Source organism: Pomacea canaliculata, linkage group LG2 (assembly GCF_003073045.1).
Source record: "Pomacea canaliculata isolate SZHN2017 linkage group LG2, ASM307304v1, whole genome shotgun sequence".
Lineage (NCBI taxonomy): Eukaryota > Metazoa > Mollusca > Gastropoda > Architaenioglossa > Ampullariidae > Pomacea > Pomacea canaliculata.
The window spans coordinates 8,342,200-8,368,574 of record NC_037591.1 but is presented as its reverse complement, the minus strand read 5'-3'; the positions used below and the strand labels follow the sequence as shown (position 1 = coordinate 8,368,574).

Sequence of the window (26,375 nt, the reverse complement as noted above, 5' to 3'; positions counted from 1 at the left end):
GACTTATTTTTTAAAACTCTGTGAATCTTGGAATACTGGAAAAATGTACTAATTAAATAAACTTAAATTAAAAAATAAATTGGATATATGTATTTTAATGGTTCTGGATATGTTAGTATTTATAAAATCTTGAAAATATTTAAAGACCTATGTTTTCGTGTCTGCTTTGCGACGTTGTAACGCGTCAGAAAAATGGCGTGGATGTAAGGGGAGTTTATCCGTATTGCATTAGTTTTACGATTGAATCCTAGATAATGAGTTTCTGTATCTGGTTTAAAAATGCAGAACTTTATCAAAAATAGTTTCATTTCATGTATACAAATATTTGATCGAACTAAGGTAAGCTGTCTGATTTTGTTTTAGAGGTAATTCTCGATTTGGTATGGGTCGCTGATACCTGTGCATCGATATTCAACTCATTGCGTTTATCCATTTTCTTCAGCCCTCGGTGCTCTTGTGCAGCTTTATCGTTTTGACATTTTATTAGATATTTTAACTTTATATTTTAATATTACAGTTCATTTTTTCGCCTTGCAGATTACCTAGCGACCCGGCCGGAGGAGTTTGCACAGGGAGCAGTTATTATTTCCGAAGGAGTTCTTTCTTCCTGACTCCATCGTTGGAATTACTGCACAGCAAACTTTAGAAAACTACCCTTTGAACTTGTGTACGTATAAATGGAAGGTGAGAAGACTGATGTTTTGGAATAAGAAACTATAAAGCAGTTTTTTGAATTATTTGCTGTCGTGATTTGCAAATTCAGGAGCATGTGACCACCGATTCCTACCATTTTCTAACATTGAAAAAAAATAATAATGGCAGTAAAATCATTTTAGGCTTAGATATACTATATCTATCACCAAACAACTTCCAGTCATTAATGATAATAATTAATGCTTTAGTTAGGGGATGGGAACATAATCCTACAAATTATTATCTAGTCTTGCCATTATTCAAAAATTTCTTTGCAAGGAACTGCCACTTAGTACATCAACAATTTTCTTTTATGATGACCATTCCTTAAAATTGTTTTAATGAGTTTAATTTTTCCTGTCTTTTATAGCTGCTTAATTAATGCTTTTCAATGCTTAACCCTTAGAGCACCATGAGCCTCGATCATGGCTTTGCATGGAAAGCACTGTGAAGACCATTTTCATTATTTTTATTGCAAAGTTCAAGCTTTCTCCTTTCCAGAAATGTATAGGTTTCTTGGTGTAATGTTTACCTGAGAGCAGCAATAATAAAAAAGAAACTTCACCCACTGTCGTCTTCACAGTCTTCAGTTATTAGGCAGTCTTTGCAATACTTATACTTTTATGCTGTGCTCAGAGGGTTAATAAATGACCACATACCTGAAGTAATGCATATTCATTTAGCACTGCATTTTTGCTCATTTTTTTTTTTCTCAAGTCATGGTCAAAAGTATAAGAAGGAAACTGCCAGTTACATCTTTTATGTGTACTCCGGACTTTTGACTATCCGGCCTTTCAAAATTTGCCTAAATGTTGAAACTTATTGACTCCATAGATAGTCGACTTAGTTTATTACTTAGTAATAGTAGTAGTATTACTTAATATTCCAATAACTGGTTGAGTGGTTTGTACATACGATAGATTGGTTAAGCAATACCTCTAATGAAGGATGAGTGACAACTGTATTGAAACTTGGCTCAATTGCATCATATGTGTGTCTACAGAGGACCAATTTGATAAAGAACGAAGCCAGGAGACAGATTATGCATTGCCAGAAAGCTTGATAGAGGATGCAGATCTTGAGAGTTGTAGCAGCCAGATCAGGAAGTCGGAAAATTTTCATAAGACAGAGGATAATAATGCAGTTTTTGATTCAGAAGGGTTAGATGAGAAAGACTGTGAATCACATGCAGAAGAAAGTTCCCATTTCATTGAGCCCGAAGACCTGCCATACAGTGTTGTTGATGTGGATTTTACTCCCACAACATCGTCTGTACCTGACCTCTCAGAAAAGGTGTTGAAAGGAAGGGACCTTTTTTTGGCAAGATATTACGACGAAGATCAGGATCAATCACAGTTTGACTCTCCATTCTCTCCAGACAGTGAATATCTGGCACCCCAGACAGAAGCCAGCGAGCAGAGTTTGCCTTTGCTGGATAAGTCACCAGCTTCGGACTTATCTTCCTACAAACAAACAGCTGGAATCCAGGATTTAAAGCATAAGCGTGGTCCAGGCCGACCAAGGAAAGATTCCATTAGCAAAAAAGTTAGGTAAGTCAGTATTACCAATGATAACAAACTGCCTATTCTAGTGGAAGTTTACTGGTACTAGCTTATGGTATGCATATCCTAGCAATTTGTTTTTTCGTGAACTGCTTTAAATAAGTGGTTTATTTTTTGAATAATTAGAGTGAGAAGGGAAAGAAAATACATTATTTTACAAACTGGGTACTTTGTCATCTCACCTTTTTTTAATGCTTCAGGCAGAATAATATTAACGATGTTCATTTAAAGATATATCTGAAGATTTAAATTGTAAAGAAATAGAATCAAGGAGGAAAAAACAGTAAAAGAACAACAAAGTTACAATTAAGCTTTAAGACTGAAATGGAAATGCAGTTTGAATGTTTGGCAGCAAAGGCCGTGGGATAGGAAAGAGCAGAAGGTCTCCCTTTGGTGGAGAATCATCTGACAACCAGACGTGGCAGGACAGTAAAGAGGGCCAGAGGGCCATGGATGCATGTGAGCATGTGGAGAGAGAAGATGTTAGCCTGGGATCCAGAGCTGTTGCTACTGGGGGTGACCCACCCTCAGTATCTGTGTCCAGTTCAGAGCTGCTAGCATCAAGTGTTCCATCTACATCTGCAGGGTCAGATAATGCCAGTGCAGTGGAAAATATCAAGTGAGTGCAATGTTCACTCTACTGATGCCATCAGCAGTTTATTATTTTAGTCCAAATCTATTTAAACCATTTCTTGGGGTTTTTTTTTTCTTTTGTCTAAAGGCTTTGGGCACTATGATCAGAATATTTAGTTATTATGTTCTTCTTTTATTTTACAGTCCTTAAAAATCTTGTGAAGTTTTTGCGTGTACGTATGTATTTCAGTTCTGAAAGAAGTTGAATGATCAGTATTTATTTCATTCTATCATTCTAAGTATTAGTACACATTTTCAGTTGTTTAACTTGGACATGTCCAAAGAGCACTTGTATATATGTAAAGTTCATTTCAAATGGGTGATCAGGATTAAAAATGTTTGAATCTGGAAATTGACCGATGCTGAGTACAGTTTCATGTATAATAGAGCAATCATTTTATTCCCTGGAATTACTGGTACTTGTCATTTTAATTTTCTTAATGTATTATCTGTTTATGCGTTAAGTAATGTAAATGATGATGGTATATTACAGCACAGGACGGTTATGTGCTCTGTGCAACTGTGGGGAGAAGAGCCTGCTGGGACAAGGAGAGATCTTTCAGTTTGAGCCTACTTTAGGTTTCAACCCATTCAAACGTGTGCTTAAGTCAAGGCGGGGCTCAGGAGATGGGGAGGAATTGAGCCGAGAGAAAAGTCCCAAGCACCTCACATGGAGACGGCCACGAGAGGCATTCAAGGGGAGTAGGTGGGTTCTATATTTTTAGCTCATGGCTCCGTCATACTTTTCTTCACTTGGTAATGTTGATTACATATTCTAAACTGTACTTTAACAGAGAACGTAGCCGATCACCACGACAACAGTCAGCAGATGAAGAGGGTGCAGTTTTTACACAGACTGATGAACTGAGCTTAGTAGGGTTCTCTGATGATGTTGAAGTCAGCAGTGTTTTTGATCCATCAGGTGAGTTTTGTGGAAAGTAGTGATGTTCATTACCTTAAAACAGGAAGAGACTTATAGCCAGGGAAAAAAAGACAACAGATGACTTGTTTGATCCCAGTGGATAATTATAACTTGGGAAATGTGCTTAGTTATGAAAGTTATAGAAGGGGAAAAATTAGAACGAGTGCTAGTTACCAGATAGGGATATGGCAAATGGTTTATCATAGCAAAACAAAAAACACACAATCTTACATCTAAAACCATTCTTGAGGCACACTTACAGCATCACACATCCAGCATGTACACAAAAGCTGACAATTCATCTGGTTGAACAGCTAGGTGCAAGTGATTTCAAATGTTACTTTTGCTTATGGGCTTAACATAGTGTTTTCCTAAACTCAAAAAAAGAAACACTCTCCTGCTGGTAGGTATGGAAGAATGATAGAACATTTCTAAAAGTTTGCTCATCTCAAAACGAAGTTGGATCCCTCTGCTTGACACCATTGATCTTAGAAAAATATGGACAATACTCTTCAAACTGTCCCTGTCATTGAGAGACAAACCGCACAACCAGCATACAAAGAAAAACGATTAAAGACTTTTCAGTGAATGATGCTGGACACAACAGCACCATCTTTTATTTTCCTATAGTCTATCTGATCTCTTTTGTGTAATCTAAATTTAATTCCAGAAAAGTCTCATCACATCAAGGGATACAATTTGATAAGGCATTGCCATGAGTTTGTTTATGCCTTGCAACACGTACATGGAGATGCTGTACCCTTGTAATCTTCATTTTTCAAAAAACGAAGGCATGGGAATTAAGAAAAGTAAATGAATTAGCAGAATATATGACTGCTTATGAAATACATTATAACAATAGATCACTCTGTGGAAGGGTTGTGTACATAAAAGTACATGTGTTGTAGGTTGCACATGGACCCATTATGGCTGTGCTGTCTGGTCTGAGAATGTGCTACAGGTAGATGGGCGGCTTCAGTGTGTTGACCGAGCTGTCTTTGCTGGGCTTTCACAGGTCTATTTCTTTAATATATTTTTTAAGTTGTTTTTTTTTTAACATTCTGTAAAATTGATCATATGTATTATTCAGCTGTTATTCTGCACTTTGCTTTCTAATAAAAGGTTGAGAAATCATTTGACCATTTTCATTATGCTTAAAAAATCTTTCACAATATTAATATCATATTCAAAGTGGTTTTTAGAGTGACCTGGTCTAGGTTTATTCTTTTGCCTTGTAATATGTGTGAGAGGAAATGGTGATATTTAAGTATTATTTTAAATACTGATGCAGGCTTATAAGCCTAAAATTGACTTGTCCTTATAATTCTGCCATTATAGAAATGCGGGTATTGTCGGCGGTTTGGTGCTTCTCTGGCCTGCCGCTCACCACGCTGCACAAAGAAGTATCATTTTCCATGTGCATCTGCTGGTGGATGCTTTCAGGTAACATCTTAATTCAAACTCTCTCTGTCCACAAATAAGAGTGCTTTGTGTATGCAGAGCCTGATGAGTGTGTTTCATTTAGAGATCCATACATCAGTATTAATTGCAGATTGGACTTTTCAAAATTTTTTTTGCATTAGTTTTCTTTATGTTGCATATAATAAAAGTGAAGACAGGTATGGCAAGTGACCTGAACAGTATTGCAGCATTTTGAGTTAAATGGCAGGTTGGATGATTGTTTTTATGTCTTTACCTCTCAGGACCTGAAGACTCTGTCACTTTTATGTCCAGACCATGTAGGGCAGGCTGAGGTCATAGGTAAGACCATTATGATAATGTGATGCATCATTATTTTATTGAAATTTATCTAAATTGTGCAGTCAATTTTCTTGTAAGGGGTCTGCTATGCTGTGCAATAATATACACATTAAAATTTTAAGTAAGCAGCCTGTATAGTGGGTTTTGTTTGTTTTGTTTTGCTTTTTTTATCTGAAGGAACCACCAAAGTCCCGTTATTCATGTTCTTGCATGTCATGTTGTGATGTTTTTTTACCTCTGTGTTTCAGCTGGTAATGATGCTTTCTGCATCCAGTGTAGTTACTTAGGCAATGTGAGTGAGCAGCTGTTCTGCACCAGCTGTGGCCAGCACTATCATGGAAACTGCTTGTGTCCACCTGTAGAAGTTAAGCCCATAGTACGAGCTGGCTGGCAATGCCCAAACTGCAAGATTTGTCAGACCTGCAGGTGAGAAATTCTCGAAGAGGCTCTAGGAAACTTTATCTTTCTCTCAATATGGAGGCATGTTATGGTCCTTTTCTGGGGCAGGAAGCATGTGCGGGGGTGGAGGAGGCAGATCAACACAGCATTTAGAATTTTCATCTTGCAGTCATCAAGTAATGACATCAAATTTACATAAGCGCTAGTTACATTCACAGCAAGAAGAATCATTGAAGACCAAGACCATATTGAATTTTATGTATATAAATGCAGACATACTTTGTCATCAAGAGTACTAGGGTTATGGGTTAACATTTCTATATCTTCTAGTGCTGACTGAATGATATTAAACACAGACCAAAAGTCTATGAATATAATATGAGCATATGTCCCTTACATTTTAACTCATTCTGGGCATCTCCCTAAGGTTCATTATGGCCACGATTAACCAGTGAAGATGGTAACTGTGCAGAATAGGATAGCACATGTTAGGGAAGTAGTTCACAAAAAAGAAATTCACAAAAAATTAGTTACAAAATATATACAAACATTTTATTAGAATATACATTAGAATTTAAATATTACTTGCCATTTTTGGTTGTTGGAGTACAAATCAGTGTCATATTAAAAAAACCTGCAACAGACTGAAACATTGCGCTTGATTAACTGAATCTTTGCCTACTTTCAAACATAACAAAATACTAGATTATTTGACTTTTTCAGCTTTCTAAGGGAAGTAATCCATAGAACAATTCCTAAATGGACCAAGAGGTTTTTTTTTCCAAATACATTTATTTTCTGGCGAAAAAGTTCACCTGCGGCTAGGCAATGCACCAGGGAAAAGTTAAATTCAAGATGTTAATTAATGCTAAAAATGGATCTTTAAAGCACAGCTTGCTTTTGCATTATGTTTGGTCTTTAAACAGAAGTTTGGATAAGCTTTATAAATTGCTTTGCTGTGATACAGGCAACCGGGAGATGATATAAAGATGCTGGTATGTGATACTTGTGATAAGGGATACCACACATTCTGTCTGCGTCCAGCTATGACAACAATTCCTAAGAATGGCTGGAAGTGTAAGGTCAGTAGTATGAACTGTTTCTCTTGTCATGGCCTCTTTCAATCCCACTGCTTATTTGTATATTGTATAGAAGCAGTTAATATTTGTCTGCGTTAACTAATGTTAATTTATTTCATGGTTTGTTTGGCTGCTGCTTAGAACTGCCGAGTATGCAGTGACTGCGGTGCAAGAACTCCTGGCAATGGCCCTAGTTCTCGCTGGCACCTAAACTACTCGCTATGTGACAGCTGCTACCAACAGCGTAATAAAGGACTATGCTGCCCTCTTTGTGGGAAGGCTTACCGCTACTTCCACAACAAGACAATGATGGTGCAGTGCTCATCTTGCAAGAAGTAAGTCGCTCTTTATCCATCTGTTACAGTGATGTTGGTAGCATGTTACCAATCCTTGAGGCATTGCATACCATTAGCATTCAATAATAAATATCAGTCGTTACTCCTTTGGTGCTGTAGTTAGCACCTGTCACCAATACAGCGAGAATTGCTGTCCAGAGCTCAACTCTCGTCTCAAGTACACTATTCCTTTTCTGTATGTGGCATTTGTTTACAGTGCTGACTGCCTTGCTGTGATATGGCTTAAGTTGCTGGCTCGCTGTCAAACACCAATTTTTACACACACACACATATATTCCTTTATTCAAAAAGCAACAGAAAGTAGTAACAAGCAAGTCACTCCTCAGACCATAAATGATATCATCCTGATGATCATCCACTCAGACAAAAAGTAATATAGCAAATTAAAAAACATAATTTGGAGTAGAGATTAAAATAGGAAAAACATGATGCCTTGTTAACTCTCTAGCTCTAACTACAGTAGCTTGGTATTGATTATACTACCCTTGTGCCCAGTTTGAAAAAGAACAAATAATGTTGGCAAAAATAAAAATCATGATTGAAAATCTTAATATGCAAAAATCAACCTCCCCAACATTAATCCATCTTAATACACCACATTTTTGCAAATCAGAAAGAAATAAGGCGTTTTCTAATCAACTTTTTCAAAAATATTTGTCTACACAAGTTTTCTGTGATCTTGATATTGATTTCTATATTAGTTTGGCCATCTTCCTTTTCATCTTGATTTGCCATTTGCACGTTAAAGGAAGATGTTCAAAAGCTAAAGGTTTGTGGAGTTAATCCTGTGATGGGATTGATGATTTACTTTTTTGTGGGGTATTTTTTATGCATAAAAATGCCGCACAACAAGTGTGTTGCCTTGTGTATTTATGTGTCCATTTATTTGTCTCTTTCGGTTCTTAAAATGTTCTAGGGGGAAAATGTTAATTGATGGTCTTAAACATAACTTTTAACTCTTGAATCAGTGCGTCTAAACTGAAAAGGTTTTGTCTGATTATTACTTGGCCATAATGATTTAAATTAGCATGTAAGTCTTATAAGTAAACTTGAGAAAAATTTTGCATCTAAGTCAGTGTGCTGCAGATACATTGTTACTAAACATGCTGTCATTGAACTGTGTGCAGGCATGTTCATAGTGAGTGTGATCCTGTGATTGAAAGCTCCATGCTTCATCAGGTCCGAGAGGGAGGCAGCATTGATTATACCTGTCAGGTGTGCCGGGAGGCAGAGACAGGAGTAAGTCATTGGCTGGCACTTAAAAATGTTTACTTTTGTTGTTTCAAGTTATAAGATATTTGGTACTGATGTATTTTTAGCACATGGAAGAAAAAAATCAGCAGATTTCCTTAAAATATCCATAAATGAAATGTATGGTGGTGTAAAATTCCTGTAAACTCCTTATATTTACCCACTGTATTGCTGATAGATGATGGAAGATTGCATTTGTAAAACCAGACCATCTGGAAACCTTTAGAGATGTAACAGAAACATTCTTTTTTACCAGATGGACATTGAACCATTTCCAGCCCCTGGACCTGGCACTGAAGAGTCACAGGAAGCATTTCCTGTAATCAAATGTATGTATTTTTCTTTGTCTTGCATTTATTAGATTTGTACACATTGGTTTAAATTGTCTTAAATATTTTCAAAAAGTCAGCTTTTATGACTTGTCTTTCAATAATTATTTCCTTTCTATAAATCAAGGCATTATCATGTTACTTTGCCTAGTGAAAGAGATGGGGTTCACTTCTGGAAACCTTTGCTATTTATAAACCACATAACAGCTTCCTTAGCAATGCAAAAGAAGGTAACAGAAAAGACTGACAATGTGCATGGTTGTTCATCATGTTGAGAACTTGACTCTTGATGCGAGATGCTGAAATGCAGGTGACAGAGATGTGGGGATCAAAGATAGCCCACTTCTGCCAGAGGTATCGCTGCAGCCAGCCAGCTCACAAGAGTCTCTGTTCTTTGAAGACTCCAGCTCCAGTGTTGATTATGACACAGATAAGGTAGGCTGCGTGAATTGTTGTTTCTGTTATTTGCATTGTTTATAAAGACCTTGCTAACTATCATATAATGTTCATCTTCTTAAGTTCAGTAGTGCCACAGCCAGTTTTGAATCATGGGCTAATGAATTTATTATGATTACTTTCAGACTTACATTCCTCATAGGGATGATATATACACAGATGACAAAGCCTTTGTGAGTCGCAAAAAACTGAGCTCCAGACGATCGCGGGTATGGTTTTTAGTATTGATATCATTTTCCTCCTTACTGAAGTTTTAATTTTTAAAAAATGCATTTTACAAAGTTCATCTAAAAGATTAAACTTATTCTAAACAACAGAAAGTTCTTGAATGGCTCTAAAATTCATAGGTGGTTGATTCCTTTTGGCTGTTGGACTTTTGTGGTAGATTTGTTGCAAGCTGCAAGGAAACAGTCGCTTTTTGCTTTTGTAGGAGCTATAACCTCAGCATCTAAAAATCTGCTAGAGAGAACAGAGGAAATATTTTTAATATTGTAATTTTTTTTGTTTTAATTGAACATCAAGTCACGACATTTAGGGTCAGAAAAGCGACGGCATCGGCCTCTTAATCTGAATGAAAAGCGGCACAGACCAAAGATAAAGGTCAAAACTAGTTCCCTAGCTCCTGTGATTACATTGTCTGTACCTCCTTCATCTCTTGCTTCAAGCCAGGTCAGTTCTTTGTTACCATTTTCTGTGTAGCTTATGTCTTGATTATATTGTGTGTTCTTTGATGATTTTTATTTCTGAGATGCCGATGATATTAAGTTACTTCTTTAAATGTTGCACAAAATTCCCTAGAGGCAAATATTAAAAGTATCCATTTGAATTTGATTGTGCTATAGTTTATTTTGAACTATTTTAATTCTTGAGCAAATCTTTGTAAAATATTACATTCACAAGTACAATTTTAAGTTACAATAGGCTCATTCTCAGCATTACGCTTTTTATTTGCACTCATCATGTTTGCTTATAGATTTAATGATTTTTATACATTAGAGAAGAGCTGTTATGGTTAAAATTATGTAGTTATGGGGCTTAAAGCTTCATATCAACTGTACCTGACATGCCAGGTATATTTCAGTGTTGGGGGAAGGCAAATGCAAATGAATGTGCATATTTTTGCTACTGTATTTTTCTGGAAGGCTTGATTTGAGTTATAATGTTGTTGCAAGGAAAGATAATGGTGTTAGTTCCTTTATACTTCAATAAAAATCTACAGCAACAACAGCAGCAGCAGCAGCAGCAGCCCACTCCAACTACTCCCACCACCCCTTCCAGTAGTGCTGGCTCTGCCATCTCCACGCCTGCTGGTACAGCTTTGGACACAAAAGATGATGATGATGGCGATGATCATCCTTCCACTATCATCCTTGCCCAGTCCCATGATCAGTTTGTTATGAATCAGGTAAGAAAGGAGTCTCTGTCTCCTCTTTTCTCTATTTTTCTCTCCTCACTTTTGATATCTCCTACCTGTACCTCTACTCTTATTTCTTAGTTCTGTGTACTGAATAAATGTGTTTTAATAGTGAAAGATGTTTTTGAATGACATGTTTTGTATATTGTATGGTAAATATTTTTTTTAAAAAACTCCAAAAAAGGGAGGGTGTGTGTTAGAGAGAGATGCACCCACGTAGTAGTTTGGATCAATAAAATAGTCATTTCAAATGAGCTTGTCAAGTTTGTTTGTTTTTTGGTTTTTTGTTTTTTTTTTGTTAATTGCATGTCCAAAATACAGTTTTGCTTAGACATCATCTGCAGTGCATGTCAGTGCTAGGAGATTACGCAGTACTTGTGCTGATGTGCTGTGGGGAGGCAGTTTTTTGTTTTGTTAAGATGACGATATCACATCTGTTTTGGGCTTTGCAGGATGTGTGCAAAAGTTGTGGAAGTTTTGGCAAAGGAGATGAAGGCAGGCTGATTGTCTGTACTCAGTGTGGGCAGTGCTATCATCCTTACTGTGTTACTGTAAAGGTAAACTTCATACTTTTTTCCTAATTCTTATGTTCAGCAATTTAACATGCAAATGAAGAAGTTTGTGTAGAATCTTACAAAAAGTAAATAGAGACTAAATATATTTTTCAAATTTGATTTTTATTTCAAAAATGAATCATAATAGACTTAAAATGATTGTAGTTAGCAAAACAAAACAAAAAAACTTACACAACTAGAATAAGTGTATTGGAGTAAGTCATAGATTTTTACACCATATTATCTCTCAACAGGTTACTAAGGTCATTTTGCGTAAGGGTTGGAGATGCTTAGATTGTACAGTATGCGAAGGCTGTGGAGGTCCTGATGATGAAAGTCGCTTGATCCTTTGTGACGACTGTGATATTTCTTATCACACTTACTGCCTTGATCCTCCTCTTGCTACTGTACCAAAAGGGAATTGGAAGTGCAAGTGGTGAGAATTTTTAAACATTTATTTTTGGGTGAATGTAGAGGGGTTTCTTCTCAGTCCATGCTATTGGATATGCAAGTTTATATGTTTTGTGATCTATTTTGATACGATGCCCTTCTGCTGCAGGTTTCACAGACATGTCAGATTCTCAACATTGTGCTTTCTATTTACTGTTTACAGAGAGATGTCTTAAAGGATTATCAAATGGCATAGTTTTAATAAGAGTTTATCTCCACTTGAAATCCAACCTCAAGTTTGAACATATCAGTCTCTCCAGCGTTTACAGATTGTCTTAAGCTCATGTGCTTGCACTTTATTTTGCTAAAACATGCAGCAGACATGTTTCAAGAAACTTTCAAAACAGAAAACAAGATAAAATTCATATTACACTGTAGATAAAAGAAATAGCATTGATCAGAATGACAAAAACCATGATTACCATTACTGTTAGGTAGTAGAAGTAGTCTCTAATAGACCTTTGGATACAAACATGTTTAAGCCCATGATGAATATGGTAAAATAAACACATTCTTGAATTCTCATTTCTCTGATGTTTCATTTTGACAGGTGTGTACATTGTTTGTACTGTGGGGGAACCAGCCCTGGGTTTGGGTGCCAGTGGATGAGCAATTACACAAAGTGTGGGCCCTGCTACAGTAAGCTGATGTGCCCAGTCTGTTGCCGCAGCTACCGTGAAGAAGAACTTATTATCCAGTGTGTGCAGTGTGACAGGTAACAAGTTGGTTTGGTTGACAAATTTTGTGTTTGAGAATGGATGCATGAATAGAATACAAGTAGAGTTGTGGGTGGTCTGGTATATGTGCAGGTACACGTTTTTATATGTACGCATATCAGCAACATGAGAGAATCACTATTTATTATTTCCCCTTGTGTAAAATTGTATTTTATCACCAGATGCTCATAATGTTTTTAAAATTACGTGCCTGGTTAATATATAACTTTTATGATAGGTATATGATGAATAAACAATAGGTCATCCAAGTAACCTCTACTGATTTAATAACCCATTCATGGTTTTATCATACGAGTTTATGAACTTAGATGTGCATGGCTTAATTTTTGAGAAAATTTCCACAGTTATCCAAGTAGAAATAAATTTTAGCACATGGAAAAGATTACCTACGAGCATGGTGCCAACTTAAAGCTCTTTTGCCTCTTAAATTAGACATCTGACTAGCCATTAGTGGTCTGGAACGAAAGTAACTACAGAATCCAGACTTTCCAGGGTAGACTGTCAGTGTTTGTGTATTGAGAGTGGCATATTTGGCATTGTTGACTGTCCTTTTTGGCAGATGGCTGCATTGTGCTTGTGATGGTCTGAAGAATGAAGACGAGGCAGAAATGGCTGCTGATTATGGCTATCATTGTTCATTCTGCCGGCCCAAAACTGGCAAGATTGGTCCACGTAAGTAATTTCCATGTGATGAAGTTATCTTCTCTTTTCTCTCTTCTGAATGCTTTTAAATTTTGAAAATTTCTGTCAGTACCCTTTGCTACTTATTTAAGATACAATCTACAACAAATACTCTTTATTGTCTACCATTCTTGTGGAACATTATTTGGATAATGAAATCACCTCTTATCTGATAACCACATCAAAAGTTATTTATCACATTTCATTATTATTACTTGATGTTAAAAGAGTTGTAATATGTGTGTAAAAGAACTATTATTTGTGGTTTCTAATTTTTTTTTTATTTGTTCTTAAATGAAAGTACTCAACTTTGGTTTAAATAAAAATTATTTCAGTGCCGCCGCCACCTCCTCCTCCTCCACCACCCCCACCCCCTGTTGAAGAAGATATTAAGCCACCATCTCCTTTTATACCTGAACAAGGTAAGCTGATTATCACATTTTTGCTTTTGAGTGTCTCAACTTTTCTTTCTGTGGGCTAATTTTTTTCAGTTTGTGTCTTGATGTGTTATTAGAAACAGTACAGTTGGGTTATCTTATCAGATGTTGGTAGGAAGCTACAGTATCATCTGGCTTCTGTACAGTTTTATATGTAGAATAAATGGGTTCTTAAGGTCACGTGTTTACTCGAAAAATTTAAGGCAATATTTTAAATATCTTTAAGGGTTTTTTAATATAGGGTAACAAAATAACATAAAGATAACATTTTAAAACTGTTTTTCAGACCCTAGAGTGAAAATTGTGTCTTAAATCAACATTTTTTTGTTCAAAACATACAAAGTATTTTAAAATCAAATTTACACAATACAATAAGTCATATACAAATCTTTTGGGTTTTTTTGTAAACAAGAGGCATTGATATAAATAATGATGATCTACCATTTTGATATCTCAAGATTTCTAGGAGATATAAGAAATCAATCATTGTACCCCCTACTCAGTGTGAATGTGGCAATTTTGATTTTGAAAAGTGTTAATTTCATCAACCACAATGTTATACCAAAATCTCTATCCATCATCGTATAGCTTATGCGTTTCTAAAAAGAAAACGCACAATTTTAAAGCTGAGCTAGATCTTTTTGCATGTAAGCCCTTGCATTGAAAAGGTAAATCAGAGATACCCCAGTTCAAAGATTTAAAATAAATATATCTTGTAGTAGATCATTTTTGAAAAATATATTTCAGTGCTTATATGCTACACTTGACATCCTTCTATATAGTTTTAAGTCTATTCTAGTATGCCAGGACAATAAATTTCACCCCAACAGCTTTTGGAAACCATTAGTTTGTTTGTGTTCTTTTCTTTGTTTTTTTAAAGTGTCTCTGTTTAAAAAAAATGCCTTATTATCTGCTTGCCTGCATTAGATTAAGCAGTGTTTTACTTTTATTCCATGCAAACTTATTTGTTTTAATATGCTTTATGTTGTTCTTCGTCACAGTATTTACAAGAGGATGACATTTTTTATCACCACATAACCTAATTTATAGAAAATTCCACCAGGTACCTGATACTGACGCTGCTGTTCAGTTTTCATTTCTATGTATTCGGGAACAAATAGTTACAGGAAACAAATGTCTATCGGAAAACTTTTATAATTTGTTCTGTCACTAAAACATGATGAGGAAAAAGATCCAGAAATTTTTAATATATCTTAAAATAAGTATACTTATTCTGTGAAAAAGGTGAAGTGGGGGGGGGGGAGGCGACAAAAGGAATGAAAGCGTTAATGGACTCAGTATGTCGCTTTGCTGCGTTTCATTATTATGATCAAAAACTTCGCAAATCTTAAACTTTTAAACATATAAAAGATTTTACTATCGGAATTTCGTTAAATCATCAGAAACGGTCGTTGCTTGCACATCATTGCGATGTCATTTAGGCACATGGTATTTCCAAACACTCGTTTTATTTCTCTGTGAAGTCACTGCATTTCGCTTTCACAGCTTCTGAGAGTGATTCTCACACCAAGATTTATTCTTTTCACTCGTAAATTAGATGATATTCAGTGAACTATGCGTCAAGCGCAACAGAGTTGGAATGAATCAACACGACATTTTGGAGACGACGGAAGTGCCTGTTGTTCAGGTTATGAACCAATCGGATCACGTCGTTTTGACAAATTTTACCGGAAACCATGGTATAAGCCAATGGCAGTAAACTATACGAAAAAAAAAAAAAGTGACCTGGTTTAGTTTAAAATAGCTTAAAAACTATTAATAGCATAGTGAGATGCTTGGTGAGCTAGGGGAGAGAATGCCGGTTTAAACGATCGTTGTTGGCGTACCAAGGCTCAAACAAGAGCCTTTTTCGGTATCAGCGCGAGACTTGGAGATAAAATTAGTTAGGGCAAGTGTGAAAAATGATTTTATTTGGCATCAAAACATACATTTTTCAACAAAAACACCCGAAATCTGTTTTATTATATGAGAACGTATGCAAATACGGTGTTACCTTGAATTTGACCACAACACCCCAAAACCGCTATTTTCCTGAGGCGCCCCTGACTGCAGTTTTGAATTTGAATACTGCCCCAAAACAATAATTTTCCATCACAGCTGTCTGGTCTTTTGGTAGACAGGCCTTCTAACTTTGCCTTTCTCCCAGAAATTTCAAAACAAATCTCTGCATAGATGGTACTGAATTTTAGACTTTGCAACATGTATTTTATAATAAACTTTACCTTTGAACTTCCAGAAATCCCAAGACAGTACCTTATAGATGGTGTCTACCTCCTGGCAAGTGGCATGCAGCATATTCAAAGCCAAATCATTCCACTGCCCAAAAAGCCCCGCCAGCCACGGCGATTCAAGGTTCGGGAGGGTGGTCTTCTTGCTCGACATCAGTTAGCACGGCTGCTTTCTTTGTCTTCACAAGAAGGAGAAGATAGCATTGATAAAGGTGATGTTACTGTTAATGTATTTCTTATTTGGCAAAATAATAATATACATTTTTGTGGTTAAAATATTTTGTTTATTTGCACTTATAAAGGTATTCAGTCCATACATTGCAAAATATTTTTGGAATCCAAGTTCATATTATTGGAGGTTTTAGCCACCACACCCCTACCCCTCAGAAAAAATATTGAAGATCTTATCAATCAGTAACAAAAATAAATACACTAATGTCATGTTTTTATTCATATTTTATCATTGACATAAGATTATAGTAACAAAGTGTCATCCATCATTAATTGTAACTTAGATGCAATTTTATTATTATTATTTATTCCCTTGACCATCAGATAGTGTCATGGATCATTCAGTTTTTGATTGACAGGCAGCAATAAGTACTTGTGAGTGGCACTTTTTCCGACCATCACAACATGCACCTGCTCACCCCCCAGGCTGTGTTTTATCGCTGCTTCTCTTTATTCTATATACCAACAGTTGTTCCAGTAACCATGAGGATCATTGTCTTGTCTAATTCTCTGATGACACTGCCCTGTTCTCTCTTCTTAGTGGGCCAGTCGATTCCCATGGAGTAGCTTTGGATGAATTTATTACCTGTTGCAGTGACAATTTCTTAGAACTTAATGTAAGACCATAGAGATTGTCTTTTATTTGTCGGAATTCTCCACCAAGTCCCGTCAGGGTCACCCATGACAAGTAGGTGGATATTGTCCCTACTTCAAATACCTGGGCATTCGAAATGATACTGCTGGGATCCCAAAACTCAAGCTTTCATGAAGAGGGCGCAACAGCGACTTTTCCTTCTCTGGATGCTGGTCTTTTTCTGTCTCCCAGAGATTTCAACTCTTTTATAAATTCCACATAGAGAATGTGCTGTCCTTCTTAGTTATCTTTTGTTACAACAGTTTATTGGTGAAGGACAAGCAGCTTATATCTTGTTGTATCCACCCGCTCCAAAGTCATTGGAACAGACCAGAGTGCTCTTCAGACTCTTTATAACAGGCAGACACTTCTGAAAGTGTTTGAAATCTTTTGTGGTAGCAGGAATCTCCTGTTGGGAGAATTTTTCCACCTCCCATCAGGCTGCAGATTCTGTATCTGCATGCAGGACCAACAGATTGAGGCTGTCCTTTGTTGTTTCGCCTGTGCGACTAATGAATGTTACTGTGTGTGAAACAATGCAGGTGTCTGAACCATGAATATATGGGTCTGTTTGGAGATGCATATGTTGTATTGTTTTGTGCTTTCATATTGAGCTGCCCTGAATTGCCCTCTGGAATAAATAAAATGTTATCTTACAGATGTGGAAGATATGAAGCTCTTTGAAGGCCTTGAGCATGGAGAGATTCCTTCTGCTGCCTCATCTGCCATGGCCATTGCCAGTCTAATTCCTGATGAAGAAGCCAAAAAACAAAGGCAGCAGCGAAGAAAAGTTGGCTTAGGTTAGTTTGTTAACATACTCAAATTTTTGTAATGATCACATAACAAAGTTTTTTTTTTTTAATGGGTGATTTTAGTATATCCTATTGTTGTGTCAAAGATATAAGTGTGAAGGTGATGGCAATGATTGTTGGTATTAAAAATATATCACAGTAATGATGTGAAAAGTACCAAATGCTGATGACTATAGGGATAATGAACATAAATGGTTCACTATGTCTACGGCACAGCATGCAGTTGGCAGAGCACACTGATGATAAATGGGTAGCCATTTCTACCAGAATGCTGCTGAGTGGGTGGATGAGGTTTTCTAGCCATAGGCCCATGCAGATCAAATTTGAGGCTTCTTCAGATTACACAATCAAAGGAGCGATACATGATATGATTTGTGCTTTTACCGTGTGACATTGTCACCCCTACTTGCACTATAACAGTGGGGTTGTGGGGCTGCTACCTTCCTTGACCATTAAGATATATTTTATTTCACTTTCTGGATATCCAACAATTACCAAAGTCTTCCTGTTGTTGAGGCACCACTTTTTGTATGGAATTGGGGAGGGAGATGGGGGATGATTTTACTTGATTTACCTCTTAAAAGTAGTTTGTCGGGTTAAATATAATCTTGTAGAAGTGTAAGGGATGTGAGGTTGAAAAGTTGCAGTGGTAGTATCAAAACCACTTGATCAATTGCTGTGCAGGTGTTGGAGGCTTTATGGTGCGTCCTGTTGTCAGAAAAGCTCTTGTGAAGCGACAGGCCAGCATGGATGAACCATCCAAAGGAGAAGAGGCTGGTGAGTGAACCTTTCTGGTCCCTTATTGCTTGTAAAATTCTTCTTTATTTCTCCGATTTTTAGAATTTTGTATAAGTAGATTGCTCATTCTATGTCAATGTATTATATGTGTATGTGTTTGTCATGGCTCCTGTCTGCTGCTCATGTGGGTCGATGGATGTGCACAGTGGAGGGAGAGGCAGCTGTGCTTGCACCAGGCAAACGCAGATCACGGCGGCGGATCAAAAAGGGCAAATTAGAAGAAAGCTTTCCAAATTATATGCAGGTTAGTGAATTTTTAGTGAATCACCTAGAAGGTTTTTAACATCAGCGAATAAGATTTTTAAACCTGTCAGCTCAGGACAAAAAACTTAAAATTTTTAATTACAAATTCAAATGTGACCCATCACAGAAAGGATAGAACTGCTAGTTTTTGTGATTGTCTTTATCTTTAGAAGTCTTTATTTTAAAAGGTAGTTCAGTTAATAAAAACAAGTAATTATTTTTTTCAGGAAGCATTCTTTGGCAGCAAGTTGATGGATGCCAGTCGTGGCCCACGTGGATCATCAGGTGACTTGCTACATTCTGGTTCTGACTCAGACGCACCAGGTCAGCCCTTGTCACGCTCATCCAGTCCATCTCCAGCCTTACCATCTGTACCTCCTGCTTCAGAAGTATGTCTGAATCCTGAAGTAAAACTCTCAAGTCAAGGTGAGGTGGAAACACTCCTAGCTCCAGGAAGTAGTGGTCAGCATCATCCTACACCTGTCTCCAGCCCACCACATGAAAGTGACATTCCTGATCTAGGTAACAAAATCATCTGTAGTTACAGCTTAGGATCAGTGACTTACTGCACTCATTTGCATTCTGTTTTTGTTTTGTTTTTTTTTTTCCATTGTTTTGTTTGAGATGTTGATCTTTTTTACAGTTTGTATAAATGGGGAAGAACTTGAAAAGTCCATATATTTTGTAAAACATAGAAGAACATAGGGTGGGAAGTAAGGCCACATTAGAGACAACCACTATGTCTCAGAACAAGGCAGGACTTGTCATTTAAAGGACAGAACCATATCACACAGGGAAATGTATGCAGACTGTTGTCATGACTTGTAATGAAGGATGGTAGCATATCAGTAGGTATAACATTGTTTATCTAATTTCATTCAGATCTCCAGTTAAGTTTCCACTGTATTCAGATGCACATCAAATATTTATAAACAAAAAACTGAAAATAACAAAAAATACATTTTTGAAAGTTTTGAAATTCTACAATGTTTTCTAAAGAAGTACCAAAGACTCCTTGTTTCACAGAGATCATGCACAACCATGTGGACTGGAAGAAGATTGTCCAAGAAGAAGGCAGGAATTTTTTTCTCTGATAGCAGTATGGACCCCTTTTTTTTAATCTCTACAGCAAGGGATCTTTTTGATCTCTCTCTCTCTGTTGCAGAAGCAGGAGATCTAGATATTCTGCCATCAGATATAGAGTTCCCTCCTGAAGAGGACATCCTTAATATTCTTCACAAAGAAGGCGAGTTGTCAGAGAAAGAAGTAGAGGCGGGAAATAAACTTCCTGAAAACTTGGCTGGGATCTTGAATGTTGAACAAATGTTGACTGCAGCAGGTATGTCAACTTGCTGGCCAGAGACATGAATTATACACATACAGTTATTTTTTAAACCATTGTGGCTCTTTTGTAACATTCATTCAGCTCCAGGTCCAATAAAAAGAGCATGTAAGCAGGTAATAATGCAGGTAAGACTACCTTTAATCAAAAAAAAAAAACAACCTTTTTTCCAAAGTCATTGGGTCAACTCAGAGTTCTCTTCAGACTCTGTATAATAGGCGGACTCTTCTGAAGGTGTCTGCCATCCTTCGTGATGACAGGCATGCTCTGTCGACAGAAATTGTCCGGCTCCCGTCGGGCCACCGATTTTGTGTGCTTGCATGCAGGACAGACTGCGGCTGTCTTTTGTTGTTTCAGCCGTGCGACTTTTGAATGGGGCTGTGCGAATGAATGAGACATGAATAGTTTTGTGCATGCAATTGTGTATGAATTTTGATTTTAATCGAGCTGCAACAGAATTGCCCTCTGGGACAAATAAAGTCTTATCTTATCTTAAAGTTTGGATCATCTTTGAAGACTTCTGTAAAGTAAGTAAAACTATAAGCTGTCAACATAAGAGGGATTCTGCAGTACAGTGCTGCTGAAAAAAAAGAAGATTGTCCTCAAGGACTTACCCCAGATTTTCAGCTCCAGTGTCCTTGAATAGACTTTTGGTTATTTTGTTACTGAAAAATTCCAATGTTGCTGTGTGTGTTGGGTTTATCTATATCTTTGTGCGATGTGCCCCCTGAAAACTGTTAGTGTTTGCCTTACTATCACTGGGGAAACCAATGAATAGGGGGTGTGTAGACACTGCAGGAAGTATTTTGTTGAGCATAGGAAACACCTTGTGACCTGTTTTCACATTGCGTTTTAGGCCTTGACACAGTGGAAGACATTTTTAATATCAAGGGAGTGCTGACAAATGAGGAGACACAAACATTAACCCAAGGTACGTTTAGTGGCTGCTAAATGCAAATGTATAAACCTTGTAAATGCAGGACACTGAGTAATCTGCTCTCCTAAGATGAGCACTCTAATAGATATGTCTGCATTTAATAGACCTGAAATAGTTAGAAGCAGAGCCAGCTACATTGTTAAGATATGTGGCTGCGGTAGCAACACTTGAGGTGATTTTACGGGATGCAGTTGTAGTTTTACAAGGGTGTAGTTTACAGTTTTTGTAGTTGACTAAGAATGGAATGGTGATGTTGAATTATCACAAAACACTTTCTTTGTACCCAGTTCCGGGGCAGTTCCCATTGCCATTGCCCCCTAACATGCCAGAATCACAACACATTGGCATGCCATCTCACCTTGGTGGCATGCCTCCACGCCAGACTCAAGGTACCATGATGCATGCTGCCACTGGCATAGATATGGAGCCTGATCAGCCTTCAGCATCTTTAGTGTCCCACCACAACATGGCAACATCTTACCCACCTAGCTACAGGTAAGTCAGAACCTGTCTTCTGCTGGATCTGACCTCACTAATTTAAGCTGTCCACAAAATTTCCATAAAATTATTAGGGTATAACTAGAAAATAGCCTAATAATCAGAGTAGAAGTATATTTTAATGGTTTTAGGCGCTAAGTGTTAACTTCTCTTTTTTTTGTTTTGCAAGAAACTATTTTTTTTAACAGTCCTCAGATGAACCCAGATGTGGAAGGACTGCCAAGACCTGCACAGGAAGGGCAGTCGTGGCCATCAGGGATTATGGGAGGTGATGAGGAGGAAACTGGAGGTGGAACTCGGCGCACCATCCTGAAATGGGAGACGGATGAGGCTTTAGGGGCTAATGCTACCATTTCAGCTGTTCTGTATGTCAATCTCAACTTCCCAAATCTCAGGAAGGAGCATCCAGGTCAGCTGAAATTTATATTTTTTAAAAAAAAAAAGGAAGATGCAGATCAGTGGTAGAGGGGCAGTCTTAGTATTCATAACAACCTCCCCAACCCCCTAATTTTTTTAAATAACAGGCTATTCCATGAAACATGCATATGTGCGCACTTGTAGATATATATTCACATATTTCCACAGACATCATATTGTGATGCTTTTCTTTTTTCGCAGAGTGGTCTGAGCGATCAAAGCAAATTGCAAAGCTGTGGCGGAAACTGAAACCTGAAGAGAAGGCACCATTTTTGGTACATGGAATAGTACTATGTTCTGGCTGTCTTGTTGGTTTTTTCCCCCTCCCCTCCCCATCGGGACAGTCTGGTGGTGCAACAGTTAGCGCCTTGTTGCCAATACAATGAGGGTTGGCTGTCCTGGGTTCTGCTTCATCTCATGCATAGTGTTCTTTCTCTGCATGTGGCATCTGTTTACAGGGCTGGCTGCTTTGCCATGATATAGCCTTCGTTGCTGGCTCTGCCTTAAACACCAATGCCCTCACCCTCCCCTTACCTGTGTTATGTGTTTCCATCGGTTATTCTTTCCATATTTTTATGTACAATATTATTTAATTTTTATTTGATGTACAGCGATGTCTGATTGAGCATTTTTATTATGTAGCATCACAATCAAAGCAGGTTGCGCACACTCTTTGCTAACCAACAATAATAACATTAAAAACCACCAGCTGACAATGAAATGCAGTGATACATAAAACACACTAAGCTACAGGCTAAAGACTACACATGATGAAAAAGATGTTAAATATAATAGAATACATTTGACTAATAAAATACAATATAAAAATAAATTGCATTCATACATAATTGTAGTAAATGACTAAAAAAAAAAAATCAAGCGTATTTTCAAAATAAATGTTTTCTGTGAGTGTTTGATTTAGAATAGCAAATGTAGTGTGGAAGAGATTTCCCACTGTCTAGAAGCACAGAAAAAAAACATACATTATTCATACATGACTTAGCAGATGTTTATTACTTACCTTTTTCATTTTAGCAATAAAGGTGATTAAAATCACTGCAGGCCATTCTCTTTTACAATGTTATTAGGCATTTATTTCCCCCCTTGTTCATTGGATTCGTGTTATTTTTAGCAGAAGAAGATAGTTGATGTTTTTTTTTTGAAATTATGATTTCCAGGCAAAGGCAAGGAAAAACCGCACTAGTCATCGTGTGCAGAAAGCCCAAAAGGTGAGTTCGTAATTAGCTAGAAGTCATCAGTTATCGTGTACAGAAAGGTTAGAAATTATCAGCTTCTGTTTTTTCTTAACTTCCTTGCTTTACAGGGTTTCTGTCCCTAGAAATCTGCAGAGGTTATTTGCTTAAAAAATAAGCAAATAATAATTATAATATTATATTTATCACTACAAACTTTTAAAGAATAATAACATTAGGAATGCTGTTCTTAAAGCTTCAAGGTTTTGGTTTTTTATTTTTTTTTTTTTTTTTTTTTTTTTTTTCCATATCCAGTCCAGCCAAAGACATCATCTTGTTGGGATGTATACATAACTGTATTGTAGATCTAATTCTGTAACTGAGAACTTGACCATGAACAGCCTACATGCATGGGTCAGGGTGCATGTGTGTGCAAAGTTCAGCTGGGAGGTCAGGCTCACACTTAATGTGCATGTGTAGCAGGTGAACCAAGAGCTGAAAAGGAGGCAAGAGGCACAGAAGATTCCTGATAGTGAGGCAATGCCACCCCCACCAGCGCCCCCACCCTTGCCCTCACAGTCAGCAGTTGGTGGAGATCCCTTTGCACAACCTCCAGGGCCACATGACCCACCTGAAGGTAAGGATGGCTTTGAAAATCTAATGTTAACTCGCATGCAAACATGCTTATATCTCTCATGTGTACACAGCACCAGAACCATGTGTCTGATACATATTTTATTCTGTTGTTATGATGCTGCTAAATTTGTGTAACATTTATTAAGATGATGAGAAAATATAAAGAGACCATCATTGTGACCACAGAAATGCATTGAGTGAAAGATGAATGTCAGTATTTAACTGATTCATATTTTATGTTTGTTCTCCAGCATTATCCCCATCTGTACGCAGTCCTCTGCAGAGTCCAGGAAGTCAAGGAGGCTCACCTTTCCATCGCCCTACTTGGGAAGATCCCTTTCACAAGTCACCTACTCTGGAATCTTCACCTACAGGACCATTCTCACCTACAGGACCACCACCTCGGCAAGGTGTTGCTGCACAGACCCACGAAACGACTTATGGTTTTCCATCCCCTGGTCCCTCCAAAAATGACAATTACAGTGTAGCACATACAGTTGGTCCAAGGTCACGTGTGCATCAGCCATCTTTTGATCCATTTGTGCATGGTCCTCCACAGGGCCAGCCACCACTAACTATAGACGACCCTTACAGCAAGCCTCATCTCACCCATGGCATATATTCTCATCATCATGCAGGTATGGAGTCTTCACTACTATAAATACAGTAAATACTTATATGCATTTTTTTTTTTTTTTTTTAAAGTAAATACAGAACTTATCTGCACATCTGGTGCTTCAAGCCATAGCCTTTTACTAGTATAGTAAGCTAGGGAGAGAATGCCGTTCAAACGGTACACATGTCGGCTTCCTGATCGAAATATGCGTCTCAAAAAAGAGCATTTTCGGTATCAGTACGAGGTTTATCGGTGAGGGTAGGTGTTAAAAAATATTTTATTAAGCGTCAAAATACACATTTTTGCACCTCGGAATCTGTTTTATTATATGTCAAAGTACACAAATTACAAAATAGACCACGGCACCGAAAAATCAATATTTTACCAGAGCCGCGTTTTATAAAACTCTATATAGCTCTATACACTGAATACAACATGAATAATCTGCTCAAGACATCCTTTCTTGGATAATATGCATGATTAAAAAGCCAATTAGCATGTACTATATGCCTTAATTGACGATACACAACACATTTAAAATTAATGCAGGAATTCGAGAAAATTTTGTCAATCCGAACAAATAAAAAATTCATCAGTGTGAGTACAAAGGAGAAAACAGCAAACAATTGACAAATCTTCCAGAACCCTCAACAGGTACAGTAAATGAAACACAATTTACTGTGCTGTACTGTACAGTACTTTATTATTTTTTTTTGATTTCTTGTTGAGACTCATGTTTTTCTACATATTATATACAAAAGGCCAGTAAATAGGCATTTCTGGGCTTGGAACGAATTAATCCAGGCTCCCGAACTTCGAGAACCGAAATATATTACTTTTCTCTGGGCTTGTAACAGAGAAGCCAGTGGGACTGCCTTTCGAGTCCTTGCTGATGACATTAGGCCTTGGTTGCTAATAAGAGTATCCTGTGATTTGCAGGTCAACACATGAAGCAGGAGGATCATCCCACAGTACCACACCAGCCTCAGCCAGCTGCAGACCCATATGCTTTCACACCAACAACCCCGCGGCCACCCACTCCACAAGATGATATCTTCCATCATACTTTACGGTTGTCCCACTCTGTGGCAGACAGCTACTCAGGCCATCATACTCCCAAAGGGGTAGCTCCTTCTGCAGACCCAGCAGGAGACCTTTATCATAGGTTGCCCCCAGAACCATATGGACCACCAACACCATCATCAGCTCATGCCTCTCCTGCTCATGCCATATCCTCCACACCACCTCGCCCTTCACAGTTTGGTCCATCTCCTGGTGTGTGCACTTTCTGCTGACATAATTGGCCTAAGTTTGCAAGGCTAAGGGTTTTGTCTAGTTTGGGGGTTTTTTTCAGCAACACGAAAAGGGAAAGCAAAAAGATCCCCTCCTTAAGTAACTGGTGAATAATATTCAATAATTGTCATAGTGAGAAAAATCCATTGGCATGAGGTAGTTAATGTTAACAATCTGATGCAATGACAATAGAGGGTAAATAGGAAAAAGGTGTTTAAAAATGCTCTAGCATGCCTTATCTAAGTTATTTCATGGACTCATTTCTATAAAATCTGTTTCATGCCAGCATAAGTGCAAAGCAATGAAAATGGATATGGGTTTTGTTTTTTCAGGTACAAGTGGCATGTCTAGCCCTCTTCGGCATGCAGATACAGGCAGCTATGCAGCAGATTTAAACTTCAAGAGCCCCTCGCAACTTGGTCGGTCAAACAGCTTACCACACCCATATGGTCAACAAGGGCCAAGCACGCGAATGCCTGGGGACCCAGGTCTGACACGGTCTATATCTGATGTGACTTCTGATCATTATCCAATCCGAATGATGCAACCACAGGATGTAAGTCATTGTTGTGTATGGCATAGTGGAATCGTTATCTTGGCATCTGCCTGTGTGATAGTGATGTGCAGTGGCCATAGTGAATTCATCTTGCATGCCAAGTAACACCAACTTCTTGGCTCATAAATATCTTAGAGGAGAAAATGCAGTACTTTTTCATTAAATGATTTAAAAATTAAGAACGGTTCTGCAGATTATAAATTTGA

The 26,375-nt window shown here is 37.5% G+C and overlaps 1 protein-coding gene across 11 annotated transcripts in view; it reads left to right on the top strand.

Annotated features, from left to right (window-relative positions):
- The first annotated feature begins 176 nt into the window (after positions 1-176).
- The window catches only part of LOC112558293 (histone-lysine N-methyltransferase 2C-like), a 50,831-nt gene continuing 24,632 nt past the window's right edge, over positions 177-26,375 (top strand). For 6 of the 11 annotated variants that reach the window (XM_025228673.1, XM_025228669.1, XM_025228668.1 and 3 more), the window contains exons 1-38: positions 178-339; positions 538-684; positions 1,697-2,243; positions 2,608-2,874; positions 3,382-3,594; positions 3,683-3,810; positions 4,719-4,825; positions 5,149-5,253; positions 5,514-5,571; positions 5,820-5,997; positions 6,938-7,052; positions 7,191-7,384; positions 8,533-8,644; positions 8,913-8,985; positions 9,296-9,420; positions 9,567-9,650; positions 9,964-10,110; positions 10,661-10,846; positions 11,308-11,412; positions 11,664-11,845; positions 12,410-12,574; positions 13,156-13,268; positions 13,613-13,699; positions 15,972-16,175; positions 17,488-17,628; positions 18,325-18,417; positions 18,585-18,682; positions 18,909-19,203; positions 19,847-20,020; positions 20,880-20,954; positions 21,248-21,455; positions 21,647-21,867; positions 22,077-22,150; positions 23,054-23,104; positions 23,549-23,705; positions 23,956-24,342; positions 25,260-25,595; positions 25,946-26,169. In XM_025228673.1, the coding sequence (XP_025084458.1) occupies positions 678-684; positions 1,697-2,243; positions 2,608-2,874; positions 3,382-3,594; positions 3,683-3,810; positions 4,719-4,825; positions 5,149-5,253; positions 5,514-5,571; positions 5,820-5,997; positions 6,938-7,052; positions 7,191-7,384; positions 8,533-8,644; positions 8,913-8,985; positions 9,296-9,420; positions 9,567-9,650; positions 9,964-10,110; positions 10,661-10,846; positions 11,308-11,412; positions 11,664-11,845; positions 12,410-12,574; positions 13,156-13,268; positions 13,613-13,699; positions 15,972-16,175; positions 17,488-17,628; positions 18,325-18,417; positions 18,585-18,682; positions 18,909-19,203; positions 19,847-20,020; positions 20,880-20,954; positions 21,248-21,455; positions 21,647-21,867; positions 22,077-22,150; positions 23,054-23,104; positions 23,549-23,705; positions 23,956-24,342; positions 25,260-25,595; positions 25,946-26,169 (6,036 nt within the window). In that variant the 5' untranslated portion in view covers positions 178-339; positions 538-677. Of the gene's footprint in view, positions 340-537; positions 685-1,696; positions 2,244-2,607; positions 2,875-3,381; positions 3,595-3,682; positions 3,811-4,718; positions 4,826-5,148; positions 5,254-5,513; positions 5,572-5,819; positions 5,998-6,937; positions 7,053-7,190; positions 7,385-8,532; positions 8,645-8,912; positions 8,986-9,295; positions 9,421-9,566; positions 9,651-9,963; positions 10,111-10,660; positions 10,847-11,307; positions 11,413-11,663; positions 11,846-12,409; positions 12,575-13,155; positions 13,269-13,612; positions 13,700-15,971; positions 16,176-17,487; positions 17,629-18,324; positions 18,418-18,584; positions 18,683-18,908; positions 19,204-19,846; positions 20,021-20,879; positions 20,955-21,247; positions 21,456-21,646; positions 21,868-22,076; positions 22,151-23,053; positions 23,105-23,548; positions 23,706-23,955; positions 24,343-25,259; positions 25,596-25,945; positions 26,170-26,375 lie in introns of all 11 variants that reach the window. The other 5 variants (XM_025228672.1, XM_025228666.1, XM_025228671.1 and 2 more) reach the window with 4 other exon arrangements.